Raw genomic sequence first — 16044 nt, forward strand, 5'->3', positions numbered from 1 at the left:
CCAGGTCATGTGTGAGCGTGTCTTTAATGGCGCACCATTGTGACATACCGTCATGGCCCTCCAATCAGAATCCATCCGGTTCTTGTAGGTGCCTGCATTTAGAAAAAAACTATTCTAGGAATATTTTTTAACAGTGACAAATTGCAAAAGATTCGACCCAAATTCTGACGTTTTTTATGATATGTTTTCTACCGGGTTTAAATGTGTTGAACAATGCATTTTGAGAGTGAAAAGAAAAGAGAAACTTGAACTTGATTAAAATATGCTGTTTGTGTTTAGGGATCGAAATAGCTTTTTGTTCTCTGAGGGCCAGCCCGAAAGATGGCGTTAGTCGCCACCACCACACTGGACTGGTTTACACTGGCCCCTGTTTATGCAAGGATGTGGCTCATTGTGCCACACACACACTCATACACACACACACACACACACACACACACACACACACAGGGTATTGAAGGCTGACTGTAGGCATGAGTGTCACAGCTAACCTCAAGCGTTGTGCCCTCGTGCCAATGCCGGAACAAGCCAGGTGCTCTTTGTAAGATGTTTACACTTGTCTTTTGATTTTGTTTTCTGTTCTATTTTGCCTCTCTGGAAAATACAGGGGTTTGTTTGAATGGTTTTATAGTTGTTTCTTTGTTAGATCGGTCTCGTACTGAGGCCGAGTGCCGATTTGCGTGAGGAGAATTCAACAGGATAATCACTGGAGCTAATAGTCGCAGCCGTTTTGTCTCGTACCCCCACACTGCCATAGCAACACTGTACCACTGTGCTCTTACCACACTGAGGGTTCTCCTGCTTCCGTTTGTCTTGACGCGTTACCAGCGGCCAAATCAGTCCTCTGAGCCACGCCTCTTTCCTTTCTTCACCACTGAAACGCATCCAGCTTCCCCCTTCACCTCCCGGTACACTTAGAACTTGGCAGCACCCGTTCAGAGGGGAACCCAGATTCCCCTCAGTCTGTTCAGGCTCGAGCTTTTTTCTTCTTCTAAAGGCTCCTGGAGCCAAAGTGCTTTGAAACTCTCTGGTCTCCGCTGCATCTGTGTGTGCGCTACAGGACTTCCTTGTAGGAAATGTCAGGCGACTTATTGTTTGACTTAATTAGAGGTAATTTAAGCAGAGTGAAGAGAGTGAAGTATAGTTTAGAGACCAAAGCGTGTGGATGCTACATGTTGTTTTTCAAGATGACTACATTTAGGCTCTCCTGCGAGCCTTATCAGGTTCTTTTTTAAAAAGGAGACGAAAGCTTTCTTAAACTTCTGCTTTAATTTTGCTAAAGCTATGTGTATACTATGAACTGAGATGATGTTTGGATTGACCTTTAGCGTAGAAAAGAAACAAGTCTGTGACCTGCAAGAACTTTTCCAAGCACACATCCTATGCTTTCCGTGATAGAAAAGACCAGCATTGTTTGCACATGATATGATTTCCGAGAAAAAAAAGTTTGGAGAGGCGCAAAGACCAATACAACAAAAGCAGAGTTTTGTAGCAGTCATGGGTTCTTTTCTATTTAAAGTAAATATTTTTTAAAACTACTGGTCAATAAAATTATATGAATGCAAGTTACGTGAAACGGCAAATATTGTACCATGACTGGTGTTGGGATATGTTTTGATAAAATATATTAAAAGACTTGAATTTTTAAACTTTTTCACAATTGTATTTTTATTTACTGTATCACCATTTTCTCATTCTTACAACTGTACTTGTGAAGGCACAGAATGAGGTAAACATTTAACCATCACAGTTACAACAAAGAATTAACACTTTACAATTAAGAGTGACAAGTTTTCTGAACAGTGTCCTGTAGCTTTTTGTAACAAATTATTAGTTTCATGGTGGACAATCCAGTACCTTTATCTACTTTTAATGTCCAATTCCCCTATAGTAACCCCCGCTTCCTTTAAAAATGTGGCATGGACAAGGTGCTTGGTCCGTTGGGTTAGTTCTAGTTGGAGCAGTAATGTCCAAGTGTATACAGTGTGTGCACTCTCCTTTTTGATGAATTTTACATTTAACGCAAGTACAGAAAACTGCTAGCCAGCATCTGTGTACCTCACACAGCCAGGCTCCAGGAGTCCTTTAGGGATCACCAGCAGGGCAGATTAGGTGGCATTCAGCAATTTGAGGGGGGCAAATGGACCTAAACTGGATCAATGCTTTAGCTCAATTGGAAAACTACAACAGCTTAATCTCATACTAACAGACGGCAGAAGAGAGAAAATCACACTTAATTAAAACACTGTTAGGATTGTCGTTGCCAACAAAAAGAAAACAAAATAAAAATATAAAAAAAAAAACATCTGGAAATAATATTTCCAAGCTCTTGGGCGGAAACCTACTCTGGACTGAGAGTTAATTGAACAAACATTTTGATCTCAGAAGTGCTTCACAGTGGATTACGGCAGGCTTGATAGACAGGACTGCGCTGAAGCCAGCTCGTACTGAAATGCATGCGTGGCAGTTTTTGCTGTACAAGCATGCAAGTCCATGTCCTTATAATGCAAAGAGAGAAGTTGTTGTGCTGTATGTGGATTGTGTGGGGGCTGGAACAGCAGCTAGCCTACAGTAAATGTGTTGGTCCACTCCTTGTTATCAAAAAAAATTCATTTCCATGCTTAAGAAAAGGAAATTAAATACACCTCAAGCCATCTATCTAATGGTGGGGAGGAAAACAGATACTGTAAACAATACCAAAAAAAAAAAAAAAACAAGATCTGCCTCGACTTAGGACATCTAGTCAAGGGGCTGGGTTATGCAGTGCAGTCCTGCAGACCAGATTGAGCTTCTGTTTCAACGCGTACACCCTGCTTGTCTCAGAACACCAGCACCTTCCAGCCGGGGTGCGCGAAGGAGCAGCCAAAGTAGAGGCAGTCCACTGCCTGGTCCAGCAGCCAATCAAACACCACTTCCCTGTTGCCCGAGCCAATGGTGACCCGGAGCTTGAAGCTGGCCCCGTCGTTAGGGTTGTTGTTGGCGCTGATCGGGAACAGGTTGACCACTTCCATGTCGAAGGTCACGGCCGAGCCCATCGTGATGGCTGGCAGCTGGTTGGTCATCTCCTTCCCGTTCACAAACACGGCGCCTACAAGACAGATTCAACATTGAAGTGGCAGTGGCGTTCTTGGCCCAGTAAGAACACGCCAAACCACAGAAATGAAGGCTTTCTTCTGTCTACAGACACCTGATAATAAGCAGGCATGTCCGCACTGTCATTGTTCGGATGTGTAATGTAATACAATGCTGTCTACAAGGACAATATGGACCTTGATGACTACAATGTTCAAGTTCAATGTACAAGGACCACGAGGAGAGAATGACTTAAATGATTTCATAATGGCAAGACAAAAAAAAAAAAAAGCGTCACACAAAAGAATCTCTTGAGTCATGAGGAAGTTGTGGGTGAGGGACTGACCATTGGTGGAGATGCAGACCGCCTTATCCCTCTGCAAGGATGCGGCTCCACTCCGGTTGTCAGCACACACCCCCACGCTGTCCTGCTTATTCAACTGGCCAGCTGCCGAGAATCTGCACGCCACACACACACACACACACACAAACACACACACACACAGTCATGCAAAGCAGTCATGAGAAGCTTGACTCCCCCAGCACCAACCCCCCCCCCCCCCCCACACACACACACACACACACACACATAAAATGCCACAAACCCAGATGACATCAGTGAAGCTGAGGAAATGTGATTAGTGCTGTGTGACTGGATTGAGCCAACACATTCTCCCAGCCAGAGGACAACACAGTGAATGACACGAAAAGATAGAACTACTTGAGATATGGCACATAGCCAGGCTTTGTCATGGGAGAACTTGAAGAGCGTTGACTGAATGTTGAGAGACTGGGGGCGTGGGGTAGGCTCAAGTCGACTCACTTGAAGGTGAGGGTCTGTCCGCAGAAGTAGGTGGGCGCGTTGGAGTAGAGGACTCTGCCCTGGGAGGCCATGGTCTCGCTGCGCATGGCGATGTTCCTCCTGCTGCTCAGGATGTAGCCCTCAGTGCCCGGGCACCACTCTGCACCGTCACAACACACAAAAACAACCACCACCAATATGAACGGCGACACACTCACAATGGCCGGGTTTCCCAAAATCGTTAAGAAGCTCTTAAGTCCTAAGAACTTCTTAGGAGCGTTCTTAGAACATTCTTGCAACGCTCCTAAGAAGTTCTTAGCACTTAAGAGCTTCTTAACAATTTTGGGAAACCCGGCCAATGACAACATCTCACAAGAGCTCACTTCAGCCTGAGCCTCTTCTATGCCCTTGTCCTCTGGGCTTTTTTAGGAGCTGAATTGAATGTGCATCTCTCAGCAGTGAGTTTTTTTCACAGCGTGCTCTATTGCCTCGCACAAATTTGTTTTGTTCTGGACATGCCTATTGGACATGCATTTTGCTCATTTGTGTGTGTGTGTGTGTGTGTGTGCTTGTGCCAGTGTGTGTGTGTGTGTACTTGTGTCAGTGTCTGTGTGTGTGTACACTTGTGTCAGTGTGTGTGTGCGAGTGTGTGGATGCTCGTGGTCACCCACCGTGTGGAGCGAGGGTGGTGTATCCGGTCTGCGGGACGCTCCACGGGCTCCACTCGGTGCGGCCCTCTCCCCTGGCGCACACGCGGAACTGGTGGTCAGCGTGGGGGTCCAGGTGCATGACCAGGAACTCCGACTCTTTGCCGATGTAGGCGTCCTCGTACTGCGTGGAGTTGCTCCGGCGGTACTGCAGCCGGTAGTCCTGCGGACTGAAGTCATCGTCCACCTGCGGAGGCAAGAACGGTTAGCCGCTCAGCTCGCATCAGGCGACAAAACTGACCGCCAGCATTATGAACAGAACATACAAAGGGGTGGGAGAATATATTGATATCAAGGTACTTGTGATGTACCGTTTCACAGCTTCACAACTTCCTTTGTTTATTTGACGTAACAGAGTTTATTATTATTATCAAATGTTTGCGGAAAACCTATAGTGAAAAAGAAGAAACTTGTTGGAAGAAAATGGCAGACTCCATTTTGTTGTACTTGGAATAAATATATAATTCCTGCTTTTTTCCTTCTTCAGTTACTTAGATTTATTTATCATTTATCATTGCTATGTATCACGTATCGCAGAATCACTGTATCGTGATACTATCATTCTTGTGGGCAAAGTATTGTGACAGTATCATATTGTAACAGTATCACATCGTGAAAGTATCATATTGTGACAGTATCTTGTGACGTATTCATTGGTTCCCACCACTCCACAGAATGGCAGTATTATGTTTGCAATAGTAATAGTGAACAATACATCATGTAGCCCAATTGGCCAATGATGAGTGAGCCTGTCAGACAGTGAATGTCTGGCCTTGCCCTGAAGGCTTGGAGGACACACTGAGGGACTGTGGGCTATGAAAGCTGACCCGGCAGAATCTGTGTGTGTGTGACGTGTGTGTGTGTGTGTGTGTGTGTATGTGTTGTGTGTATGTGTGTGTCTGTGTGTGTGTGTGTGTGTGTGTTTCGGAGGCTCACCTTGCACCAGCGCACCAGCACGCTGCCGGGCCGCTCCACCAGCTCCTCGATCTGGACGGGGGGGTGAGAGGCCACGCTGCCGTGGCGACCCACGCGCTCCCTCATGGCGTGCAGTAGCGAGTCGTCCAGCTGGGCCGACAGACACGGCACGTCCACCAGCACCGGCACCTCCGGGAGACTAACACACACACACACACACACACACACACACAAAAGAAATACGTCATACACAGCAACTAGAGTGCTAGGTTCACAGTCCACACACACACACACACACACACACACAGTGTGTATGCCCATAAGCACCACATTAAATGCCAACAACAACACTCTTTGGCTTTAATCACGCTTTGGATACGCTGATTAATTGAAGCCTTTGTCAGGGATTAAGAGCTAAATTAAACTGTCTGGGAAGACTTAGCACGTTTTTCTTCTAAATCCCTCATCTGTCATATCAGCGTTGCCCCTGACACCAGATCAGCAGATTAAAAACCCATATCCCTTCCTGCTCCCCTGCACAAAGCCGTTAGTTACGGCCGCACCGAGACACAAGGCTTCGTTCTATGGCCAAACTCCCCTCCAATAGATTAGCATAGCGCTAGCACCCTGTGTGACCCAATCTGGTGCTCAATCTACCCTTCCAGTGGCTGTGTCTGGAGAGCATCCAACCTGTCTAGCAGGATTTTTCCACACTATTTCCCCTCAATATGACACCAGCAGTGAGCCGTCTGCCCCATCTGTTGCCTAACTTATGCCAGGAGGCTGCGAGGCGCACGTTTGTGCGGAGGGGAACCGGCAGGGTGAAGTTGCGTGAGCTTGTGCAACGAGGGCTAACATTTTTGTCAAGGCACTCGCTACAGGATGAGCATAGTTCCTCTTCCTCAGTGAATTAGCAATCTGGGGAATGATGAGCAAATATGCAACCTTGAAGTAGTACATGTGCACACTGTGTGTGTGTGTGTGTGTGTGTGTGTAAGTAACAGTAGAGTCTCACCTGTCCAGCTGGATCTGAAGGGCCTTCTTGGTGAAGCTGCCCAGCTTGTCCTCCTTCTCATTAACGCCACAACGCAGAGCTGCTTCACCTGTGTGGAAAATAACCCCAACAGTCAGACACACCACACCACATCATCACTAAATCAACTTTGACAGGGTGTGTGTGTATGTGTGTGTGTGTGTGTGTGTGTGTGTGTGTGTGAATGCTCTAATGCTTTGCCCTTTCAAGCGTCACCAGAATGGTACCCTTGACCAGGAGCGTGGACGGAGGATGAGGGGGAATGATCACTGGGGGCATCGCCATGGCGTTAAGAGACCTGACGAGGATTTCATTTCAGATAAGCCCTTTAAATCTTTTAATGGATCTAATTACCGAGACCACTGTTGACAGAAGCCGTTGTGCTTGAGCTCTCATCTGCACAGCACTAAAAAAAAAGAGAACAACTACTGCCAGCGATGAATTGTTAACACACTCGAGTAGTGTGGTTGTGTTTACCTCACCCGGACCTACCACTTCAGTGCTGAGGAGATTCATTTGTTTGTTTGTGTGTGTTTCAGTGTGTTTCTCAAGTGTCCTATTGTCTATGTTTTGCCTTTGTCCACCTAGCTTTATGAGGGCTAGACTGTTGAGTATGTGTGGAATATAGTGGAGTCTATTGAGGTAGACCGCTGGATTACAACTGGATGCAGAAGTGCAGCCTTCTACATCTGGAATTTATAGCATTGCTTTCATTGGGGTGCAGGTGGTAAAAGTGTGTTAGTGTTAGTATCTTAGTGTGTGTGTGTGTGTGTGTGTGTGTGTGTATCTCTGTTCCTCACCCTCCCGGAGCAGCTCGTCGGCGGTGCTGACGCCGTGCTCGATGAGCTTCTGGCAGTCGTCCAGCGGGCTGACGCTCTCCTGCTCGATGGCGTCCACCTCCTGCAGCAGCGTGCTCAGCCGCTCGGCCAGCAGACGGCCCACCGCCGCCTGCAGCTCCTGGAAGTGGCGCTGCAGCGCGTCACGCGTCTGGCTGGCGCTGCCACGCACCTGGACAACAACAACAACAACAACAACAACAACAACAACAACCATGGTGGTCAGATAAGCAAACACAAACACATAACAAGTAACACAAGGACCTGTCTGTAAAAGCATCTGATAAATATCATAACCGAAACCATAAACACAACCACCTGTGCTGGATGTCTAGATGGCACTGATGGTTTATTATTTATTTTGACACACGAAAAAAAACGGCCTAAAATGTCTGTAAGCAACGATGTTGCTCTCAAAAAAAGAAGTGGTGATGACATTTGTATGTGGCACATGGCCCCTGATGGGTTTTGATGCTCCCTTATTTAGCCCTGGTTGCCTCACAGATGTGAAATGTACATGCACAGGCACATCTCCATACAGTATAAATAATCAATGAGATTATTACACTCTCTCTTTATCGCTCGGGGGGGTCTGCTGGCTGTACAGAAGTGGGTCACGGGATAGTGCGTAGAAGGACAACGCGCAAATTTGCAGCTTTCGCTTGAAGCCTCAATCACAGGGCTGTTTAACGGTTGACCTCCACAGCACTCGGCTGCCTAATGAGAAAGGCAGACTACCGTAACTCAACACAGTGTGGAGGATAGCCGCTCTCTCAGGGTTTCTCCCTACAGTATCTGCCATCTCTGGACCAACAGTGTCAGTGGAGCGTTGGCTCATTTTGAGACACCAAAAATTCTGGGTAAAAGGGGAAGTGGTGAAGCGAGAGCCACATCTCAATTCATATGTACACACACACACACACACACAGAGAAACGCACACACACACAGACACACACACACGCTTTTTCTCTTCAACGCACTCACATACAGTACACACGTAAGTACACACACACACACACACACACACACACACACACACACACACACACACAATAACGGATATGCAGGCCGTCTGTACACCAAAGTCGCACAGTCTCAGAATGACAGGAAGCGAGCGTGGCGGTTTGCAGTAAGAACGACTCAGTTCCTCTTGACTCTTGACTCGACCGCAGCCAGAGAGAAGAAAAGAAGCTTTTCTCTTCACACTTGGGGCACATTTGTAACTCATACAAGTTTATCTATTATAGGAAAATAAAACACAACCACCCTAAGCCACTAGCATGAGCTTAAAAGGCCATTGTGAGACAAAAATATACTTATTTATATAACATAAAACACACAAGAATGCACCCAGCCCTTTCTACCCATCCTTCATGAATACTTTAGCTGAAGCTGTTCTGAGCCTGGTTAAGGTTGCTGTCAATGCTTTGTGACCCAAATTCCATGTGTTAGGCGAGTCTCTGTGGAATGAGCCGGAACTCTTCCCTTTTGCAGCTCTGCTCCCTTCTCCAGACGTACTGTGACTGCTCAGCTCATATTACACAGAGCAGCACCCTGCAGCAGTCTCAAACACACACACACACACACACACACACACACATACACACACACACGTGCACATACAGGGCACACCCATACCCGCAGTCTTCCCTCTTGCACACTTGCTCGTACATACCCACATTCACACCAAAACTGGCACCCACACACACACTCCCATGAGCACATGCCCTGCACTTGATGTTACTACCACACTTAAACACAATGTACCCTGAAGTGCTAGACAGACCACATGGCCTGATAGGGAGGGTGAACCCGAGACAGAAAGAGACACACAGGGATATGCGCTGCCATTCAAACGTTGGGGAGTCACTTAGAAATGTCCTTGTTTTCATCATTAATGTTATAAATGACTGTTGTAGAAAGAAATTGCTGATCTTTAATGCAATATCCTCATACATAAATGCCCATTTTCAGCAACCATTCATCCAATGTTACAAAGGCGCATTCTATTTACTAATCTGATATCATTTTAAAAGGTTAACTGAGACACTGGAGGAGCCTTTTGCTGAAACATTGGAGAAGCAATTATGTAAGCACATAATGTAATCTGAAAACTGCTGGCCTGATTTTAAAAAATGCAACTGATCTCAGCTGGTATTCTGTATAGTGGAGTGGAGTGTAAATGTATGTGAACCCAAACTTTTGAACGGCAGTGCACATATATATCATGTAAATATATATACTGTATATACAGTATATATACTGTATATATATATACAGTATATATATATAAAGAGAGAGAGAGAGAGTGAGAGAGAGAGAGAGAGGGGGGGGGGGGCAGAGGAGACAGGGGAAACAAAAGAGAGATATAAAGAAAGAAAAACACACGGGGGACACCGGAAGCAGATAAAGCGTCCAGCACACACAGATAAGAGCAGAGCACGCGAGGGATGGGAATGGGGAGCAGAGGAGAACAGTGTGTGGTGCGCATCGGAGCCACCAGATACGGCAGGAAACCGTGTGTGTGTGTGTGTGTGTGTGTGTGTGTGTGGAGGGATACATGCAGCCTCCCAGAGCTCTGTTTCCCTGAGCTGCAGCCACAATGGGGGACACGCTGTGTTTTTCGGCTGGCGATGAGTCGAATTTTCCAAACATTGTTGTGAGTGACAATGCGCTGCTGCTGCTGCTGCTGCTGCTGAGGGGCCTGGCGTGTGTGGGGAAAGGCCTCAGCCAGGGGCCACGGCAGCAGGCCGGCCCCACAGCAACAACAGCCCCTCTCCTCTCCTCTCCACAGGATGTTTAGACTCCCTGTTGTCCACGGGCCCTCTGCAGCGGGGGAGTGGAGGTCGGTGGAGGGGACAGCTAGAGGGGAGCCACATCATGATGGAAGATCTGTCCAGAAACTGACCTCCCCACCACACCCAGCCCACAATCCACGGGTCATGCCAGGTCCCTCACACACGCAGGGGATGACTGAGATTTTGGGTGTTTCCTCCAGGCCTGTATCAGTTTACAGCCCCCCTGGCGATGGTGTGTGTGTGTGTGTGTTTGTATATGTGTGTGTGTGGGGGAGTGCAGAGTGGGGGTGTGTGAGAATCAGTAATCCGTCACAGGCCCCTGAGGACATCCAGCAGCTGGGAAAGTGTGGCTGCTGGAGGAAGAGAGGGATAGCAGGACTCGGCCCAAAGAGGCTCTGCCTGGGTCGGGCTCAAGGGGATAAGAGGGTGATCCCATCCAAGAGCTCCGTCCCCTCCACTATTCCAGACATCCCTGTGGAACTCTCTGATGTTCCATACGTTGTTTAAGCACGTGGCCTTGATTTCTTACACCCCAGAGTCTTCAGCATCACATACCGTAGTATAGTACAGGTTTTACAGAGCACACTTTGCGGCCGCTCAGCAGTTGCCAAAAAGCCACAACCTGCGCTGTTCTAAGCAAAGGGAAGCCGCCCCAACTGTACAACCTGTTAAAGTCATAACAGCAAAGGCACGTTCTGCAGTATCAGCTGAGTTTAAACCAAACTAAATAAACTCCAGCATCAGTGTTATATCTACACTAACACCATGTAATACAAGTTGTATAACAGTGTTTTAGATGGTAATAATGAACAACAATAGTTATAATTTATGGCACTGAGAAAGTAGAGTAGATGCAAGACACTACAACATTAGGCAACATCCTGCCTGCTTCCTGTATTATGACTGATGCAAATAATGGCATACGGTGGCCGGCGAGGGTCAGACGGCGGGGCATATGCATCCTCAGCGAGGTGGCTGCCCCTGCTGTGAGGGTCAGACCCAGGCCGAGGGCCAAGGAGAGGGTTGGGGGGGGGGGGGGGGGGCAGAGGGACATGTGGCCGGCCCCGAGCCTGCGGAGCGTGCTGTGGGCTGCTCCGTGCGCCCTGACCTTTCCTTCTTCACCCACTCTCCCCGAGCAGGAAGAGCCGGAGCAGATAAAGAGCGAGCGGCGCGGAGATAAACGGGGCTGCTGGGAGAGGCAGACAGAGCACAACAAAGACGGAGACCACTACAGAAATAGCACGGGAGGCAACGAGAGAGACAGACACAAAGTATGTGAGAGCGCAAAAAAAGAAAGACAGAAGCAGAGAAAGAAAGGGAGCAAGAGAGAAAGAGAGAGAAAGACAGAGAGTGTGCATAAGACAAATATAAAGAGAAAGAGAGACTGTCTCCTCACTGGAGCTGAGCAGCAGGAAATAACAGCATTGTTTATGATTAGCCTGCAGCCCCGCAGGGAGTGGTGGTGGTGGTGGTGGTGGCGGCGGGCTGTGGGGGGAAATTCAAGCAGGACGCCAGAGAGGAGAGACATTTCACAGATAGTGGACAACTGCAGACCTGCAATAACTCCTGACTCCTTGACCTTCGCCTGCTGACACCTCCCCTGAGGAGACGCCAAGCACTGTTCTAACCCCTGCTACAACTACAGGCCCCTGCACGCCTGCAAATGATGATCCCCCCAATGACAGGGTGGATGCAGCTTAGAGGCGTGGTGGGGCTTAGAGGTGGAGGCTAAAGTGATGGGGCAGATGAAGAGATGAGAGGCGGACTGGGTTGTGTTGTGTTGGGTACCGTACCTGCTTGCGGGCCTGGCTGAGTCCATAGAGGCGCTGCTGCAGCTCGCTCTTGTAGTTCTGGGCCGCCTCGATGCTCTCCTTCGCCTCCTGCAACAAGGCCTCGGCCTCAATCGACATCCTCCTGCCTCCTGTCTGCTCCATCATCCAACACACACACGCACACACACACGCACACGCACACGCACACACACAGACACACACACACACACACACACACACACACACACACACACACACAAACACACGCACACAGACAGAATATATTAGGGATAACATAGCCTACAATTCTGTATTGTATACGATTGAGGTCATTCTTCACCACACACATGCAAACACTGTGCTAAAGGTTGACTGTAAATTTAAACCAGAGAGTTTAGATGTGGAGAGCAATCAAAGCCAGAGCACAAACAGCCTCCCACACCGACAGCCACATCCCCCGCCCAAAGCACAACAGGCACTTATATCCTTGCAGCATGTGCACCCAGCACATCTGCTCTAATGACAAAACCATGTAAGATGCTTTCAACTTGAAGAGAAACGGCGGCAGCAGTTCAACCGAGCCCTTCCTGTTGAGGCGGTTCTTCTGCTTCTATGCGTCCCAACACTGGTGGGGATAAGCATCAGTCGTCGTAACGAATGCCTATCTAGAGAGGTTTTGCATTTCCGTCTTGCTCGGCGCTTAACTGACCGCTGGTTCACACATCTCCAATTGGAGTCATCGCTTGATTCAAACACTGAAAGTTTTATGATAAAAGATTTCGACGAGAAACCTTGCAAGACACTCTGCTGCATCTGACTGAACTGAAAGGAGAAATGAAATGAATCAGACTCTACCCTACAGTGTGTGATTTGAATAAGTGCTAGACTTGACTTGACAGTGGGATGGCTTCTCTGTATATTGGCACACAAGGTCCAGTTAACGCTGGTATCTCAGCATAGCACCATTACGGTGCAGGGAAGTCCCTGAACATGGTTTAGGCTTGCACTTCAGCTCTAATGTCCTTCTGCAGGGCCTGCGCTCCAAAGTGTTGAATGAGATTTAGTAGGAGAGTGTGAAAGAGTGAGTGTGTGTGGATATGGGTGTAGAGAGAGACAGAGTGAGTTTGAGAGGGTGTGTATGGGTGGGGGTTGCATTTAATAGTATACTTACTATGTTACAAACACAAATGGTATTTTCAGTCCTGTCACAGTTGAACAGGTTCTGCCTGACTGTGTCACAACAGACAAGTGAAATGTCTGACCAATTCCACCCACACCATACTTCAATTCTAAACAGCCTTATTTGATAGTGACTGAGAGCACACTGAAGCCTAGCTAATGCATTTAACATAAGAACAATCTCTCTCTCTCTCTCTCTCTCTCTCTCTCTCTCTTTCTCTCTCCCTCCCTCCCTCACACACACACACACACATCCAGTCAATCAATCCAGCACAAGACCTCTTCTGCATACAGGGGGAGAGAGGGAGAGAGGTAGAGAGAGAGACTGGGATGGACAGAACGAAAGTCAAGAGATGTGTGGCTGAGAGTCTGACATGAAGTGACGGTTTGAGAGAGAGAGGAGGACAGGGAAGGTGAAAGACTTCAAATGAGTGTGACAGAGATAAGAGAAGATGGAAACTTCATACCAGATGAATTAATGTGAATGTTTGTACGTACTTCTACTTACTTGTTACATTGGCTAATACCTTGAATGCTATTGCAAATAAAAAATGACTATGTTTACAGGCGAAATGAATATATATTTGAACTAAATAGAGAAAATAAGTGAAAGAGAGAGTGAGTGTGTGTTCATTTTCTCTGTGTGTGTGTGTGTGTGTGTGTGTGTGTGTGTGTGTGTGTGTGTGTGGCCAGTGGCACACGATGAAACTGCCGTTCGCACAGCCACAGGAGGTGTTTCACTGTGCGGATGGCCTGGCAGCCTCACGGCACGGTGTACCCTTGGCCTCTACACAGACAGGGAAACCTGATCTCCCCTGGGTGGACACCAGCCTGCAGCAACACACACTGCCAAACAATCCACTGGGCCCTGCCCAGCCCACAGATTTCCCTCTTTGGGGAAAAGAAAGCAAGCTTTGGCTTATAAAATGGCCACCCTTGGGCAAAAAAAGTACTGAGATATCGCTGAGTATGTCAGAGACAGACACATGATCAACATCCGAACATGAGGCCTACAATTTCATCTGAATGTTGACCTGCCAACTGTCAAGACCACAAAATATTAAATTGCAGTGCCACAAATATTCACAAGTTCCAAAAAAGGATGTTTCTATCGTCCTATGTAACAGTAGCCTCAGTTGTGTGGGCAACTGCCCCACAGTAACAACTGCCTGATGTATGGCCAAAGAAAAAGGACAGACAGACACACTTCTTACGCCATGGAAAAAGTCCAGAAATGTTGCATTTGTATGAGAGAGCATCACAAAGACAACATCCATAGACATAACATTTGTAGCTCTTTTTACAAGGAATTGAGAGTTTAAATGCAGCACATACTGCTTAGTTAATATCTGAGGATTGAGTGAGAGTGTTGACCCAGATTTGGGAGGGCAACGGGCCCCTTGCCAAGATACAGTGTTGTGAATTCCAGCCCAAGCTGTTGTTCATCTTCAGATTATTATGCATGCGTGCACTATTCCTTTTGTCTTTAAATTAGGACGCAGTTAAGTATAACAATCTATCTGCTTTGAGCATAAGCTGTAGATCGCTGCTGGTCTGTGTGTGTGTGTGTGTGTGTGTGTGTGTGTGTGTTTCTTTTTTTTTGTCTCATCAAAACAAAGGTTAACATTACTGACTGAAAAGGGTAAATAAGTCTTGGTTGTTATTGTAGGCTGCCTCATGCACGTGCAGATTGCAGACACCACAGTCAGCCAGTCCACATAATATAACCTCTGAGCGATGTGACCACATCACTAATCGCAGAGGGAGATGATGTAACACACAACAATCTCCTGATCAGCATCATACATACCAGACTAGAAATCGCAATTTCTATGCTTATTCAAGAAGATACTGAGACTTCTTGACACTCAAAAAAGTCCAGATGTGATGTGGACCGTAATGCAACTACATGGACCTCTACTCAAATTAGGCTACCAAATACACACAATCATAGCCAACACCCTAGTATCTTGATTAGAATTGTATATCAAACTCGGGAGTTTAGGAAAGTAACTGAAGTTCTCGTTATGACAAGATCATTAATCGATTCATAGGCAAAGTCCAATCGCGAGTCGATACAATTCTCTATCTCACACGAGTAACAGTCTGTACGATGTAACAAGTCTGAAACAATTAAACACAATTTGAAACAGGAATGATTAAGTTCCAACATTTCTGGCTAAAGAAAGACTATCACATAGCAAGCATCTGACGGCACAGCATGTTTGCACAACATGTCCATACTTGCTAAAACTGAAGTGAACTTCCGTAATTCAAGCAAATGTTTACACCCTTACGTACACACCACTACCTTCGCTGAAGACTGCTGGTATGGAACCACTTATGTCAATGAATATGCGGATTTTAAAAAGATGTCTCCATCACCATCATATGGCCTCATAAGTGCAAATTCACTCGGTTCGCTGACCAGACCATTGGTTGCGTGAGTCAGACCTGAACGCAAGCTAAGCGATTCACAAAAGCTTTCGGACAAAAAGACACCTTTAAAACACAAACAATAGATAAACATTATCACAATCATTATAATTATCTTTTAAGAATAAGTCTTTACCTGGTCCGACTTAGTTACTACACATATCGCACTGAAGGATGAACTTCCCCGTTAACGCCCGGTCCGCGGCGCTGTGTAGAGATTTTAGCAGTGGCAAAGGGTTGTCTCTCATATGTGACATCCAATCGCAGATCAAAGCATTGTGTGGTCACTTTTGGACTGAGTACGAAAGCCAATCGGACGCGGGTTAAATTTTGTTGTCCCACCCTAATATTTTCTTTCTGTCTGAATTTAGTTGAGTAGTAGACTACATTTGTGTCGGCCAGATAACATTTTTGATGGTGGAACTAACAATAATTAATATTTAACATGTCTGTCGTTAGAATCACCTTGATGTCCCCGAGAAAGTTTTCGTAA

The 16044-nt window shown here is 46.8% G+C and overlaps 1 protein-coding gene across 1 annotated transcript; it reads right to left on the reverse strand.

The window, feature by feature from the left end:
* Positions 1–1647: 1647 nt before the first annotated feature.
* On the reverse strand, positions 1648–15828 carry crlf3 (cytokine receptor-like factor 3). Its single transcript, XM_062533116.1, has 9 exons — positions 15688–15828; positions 11958–12089; positions 7330–7537; positions 6512–6599; positions 5518–5695; positions 4546–4768; positions 3896–4034; positions 3419–3531; positions 1648–3088 (listed from the first exon to the last, which is right to left on the reverse strand). The coding sequence occupies exons 2-9, from the start codon at positions 12072–12074 to the stop codon at positions 2820–2822; spliced, it is 1335 nt and encodes a 444-aa protein (XP_062389100.1). The 5' UTR covers positions 12075–12089; positions 15688–15828; the 3' UTR covers positions 1648–2819.
* Between the last annotated feature and the right edge of the window lie 216 nt (positions 15829–16044).

Source organism: Sardina pilchardus, chromosome 3 (assembly GCF_963854185.1).
Source record: "Sardina pilchardus chromosome 3, fSarPil1.1, whole genome shotgun sequence".
Taxonomy (NCBI): Eukaryota; Metazoa; Chordata; class Actinopteri; order Clupeiformes; family Clupeidae; genus Sardina; species Sardina pilchardus.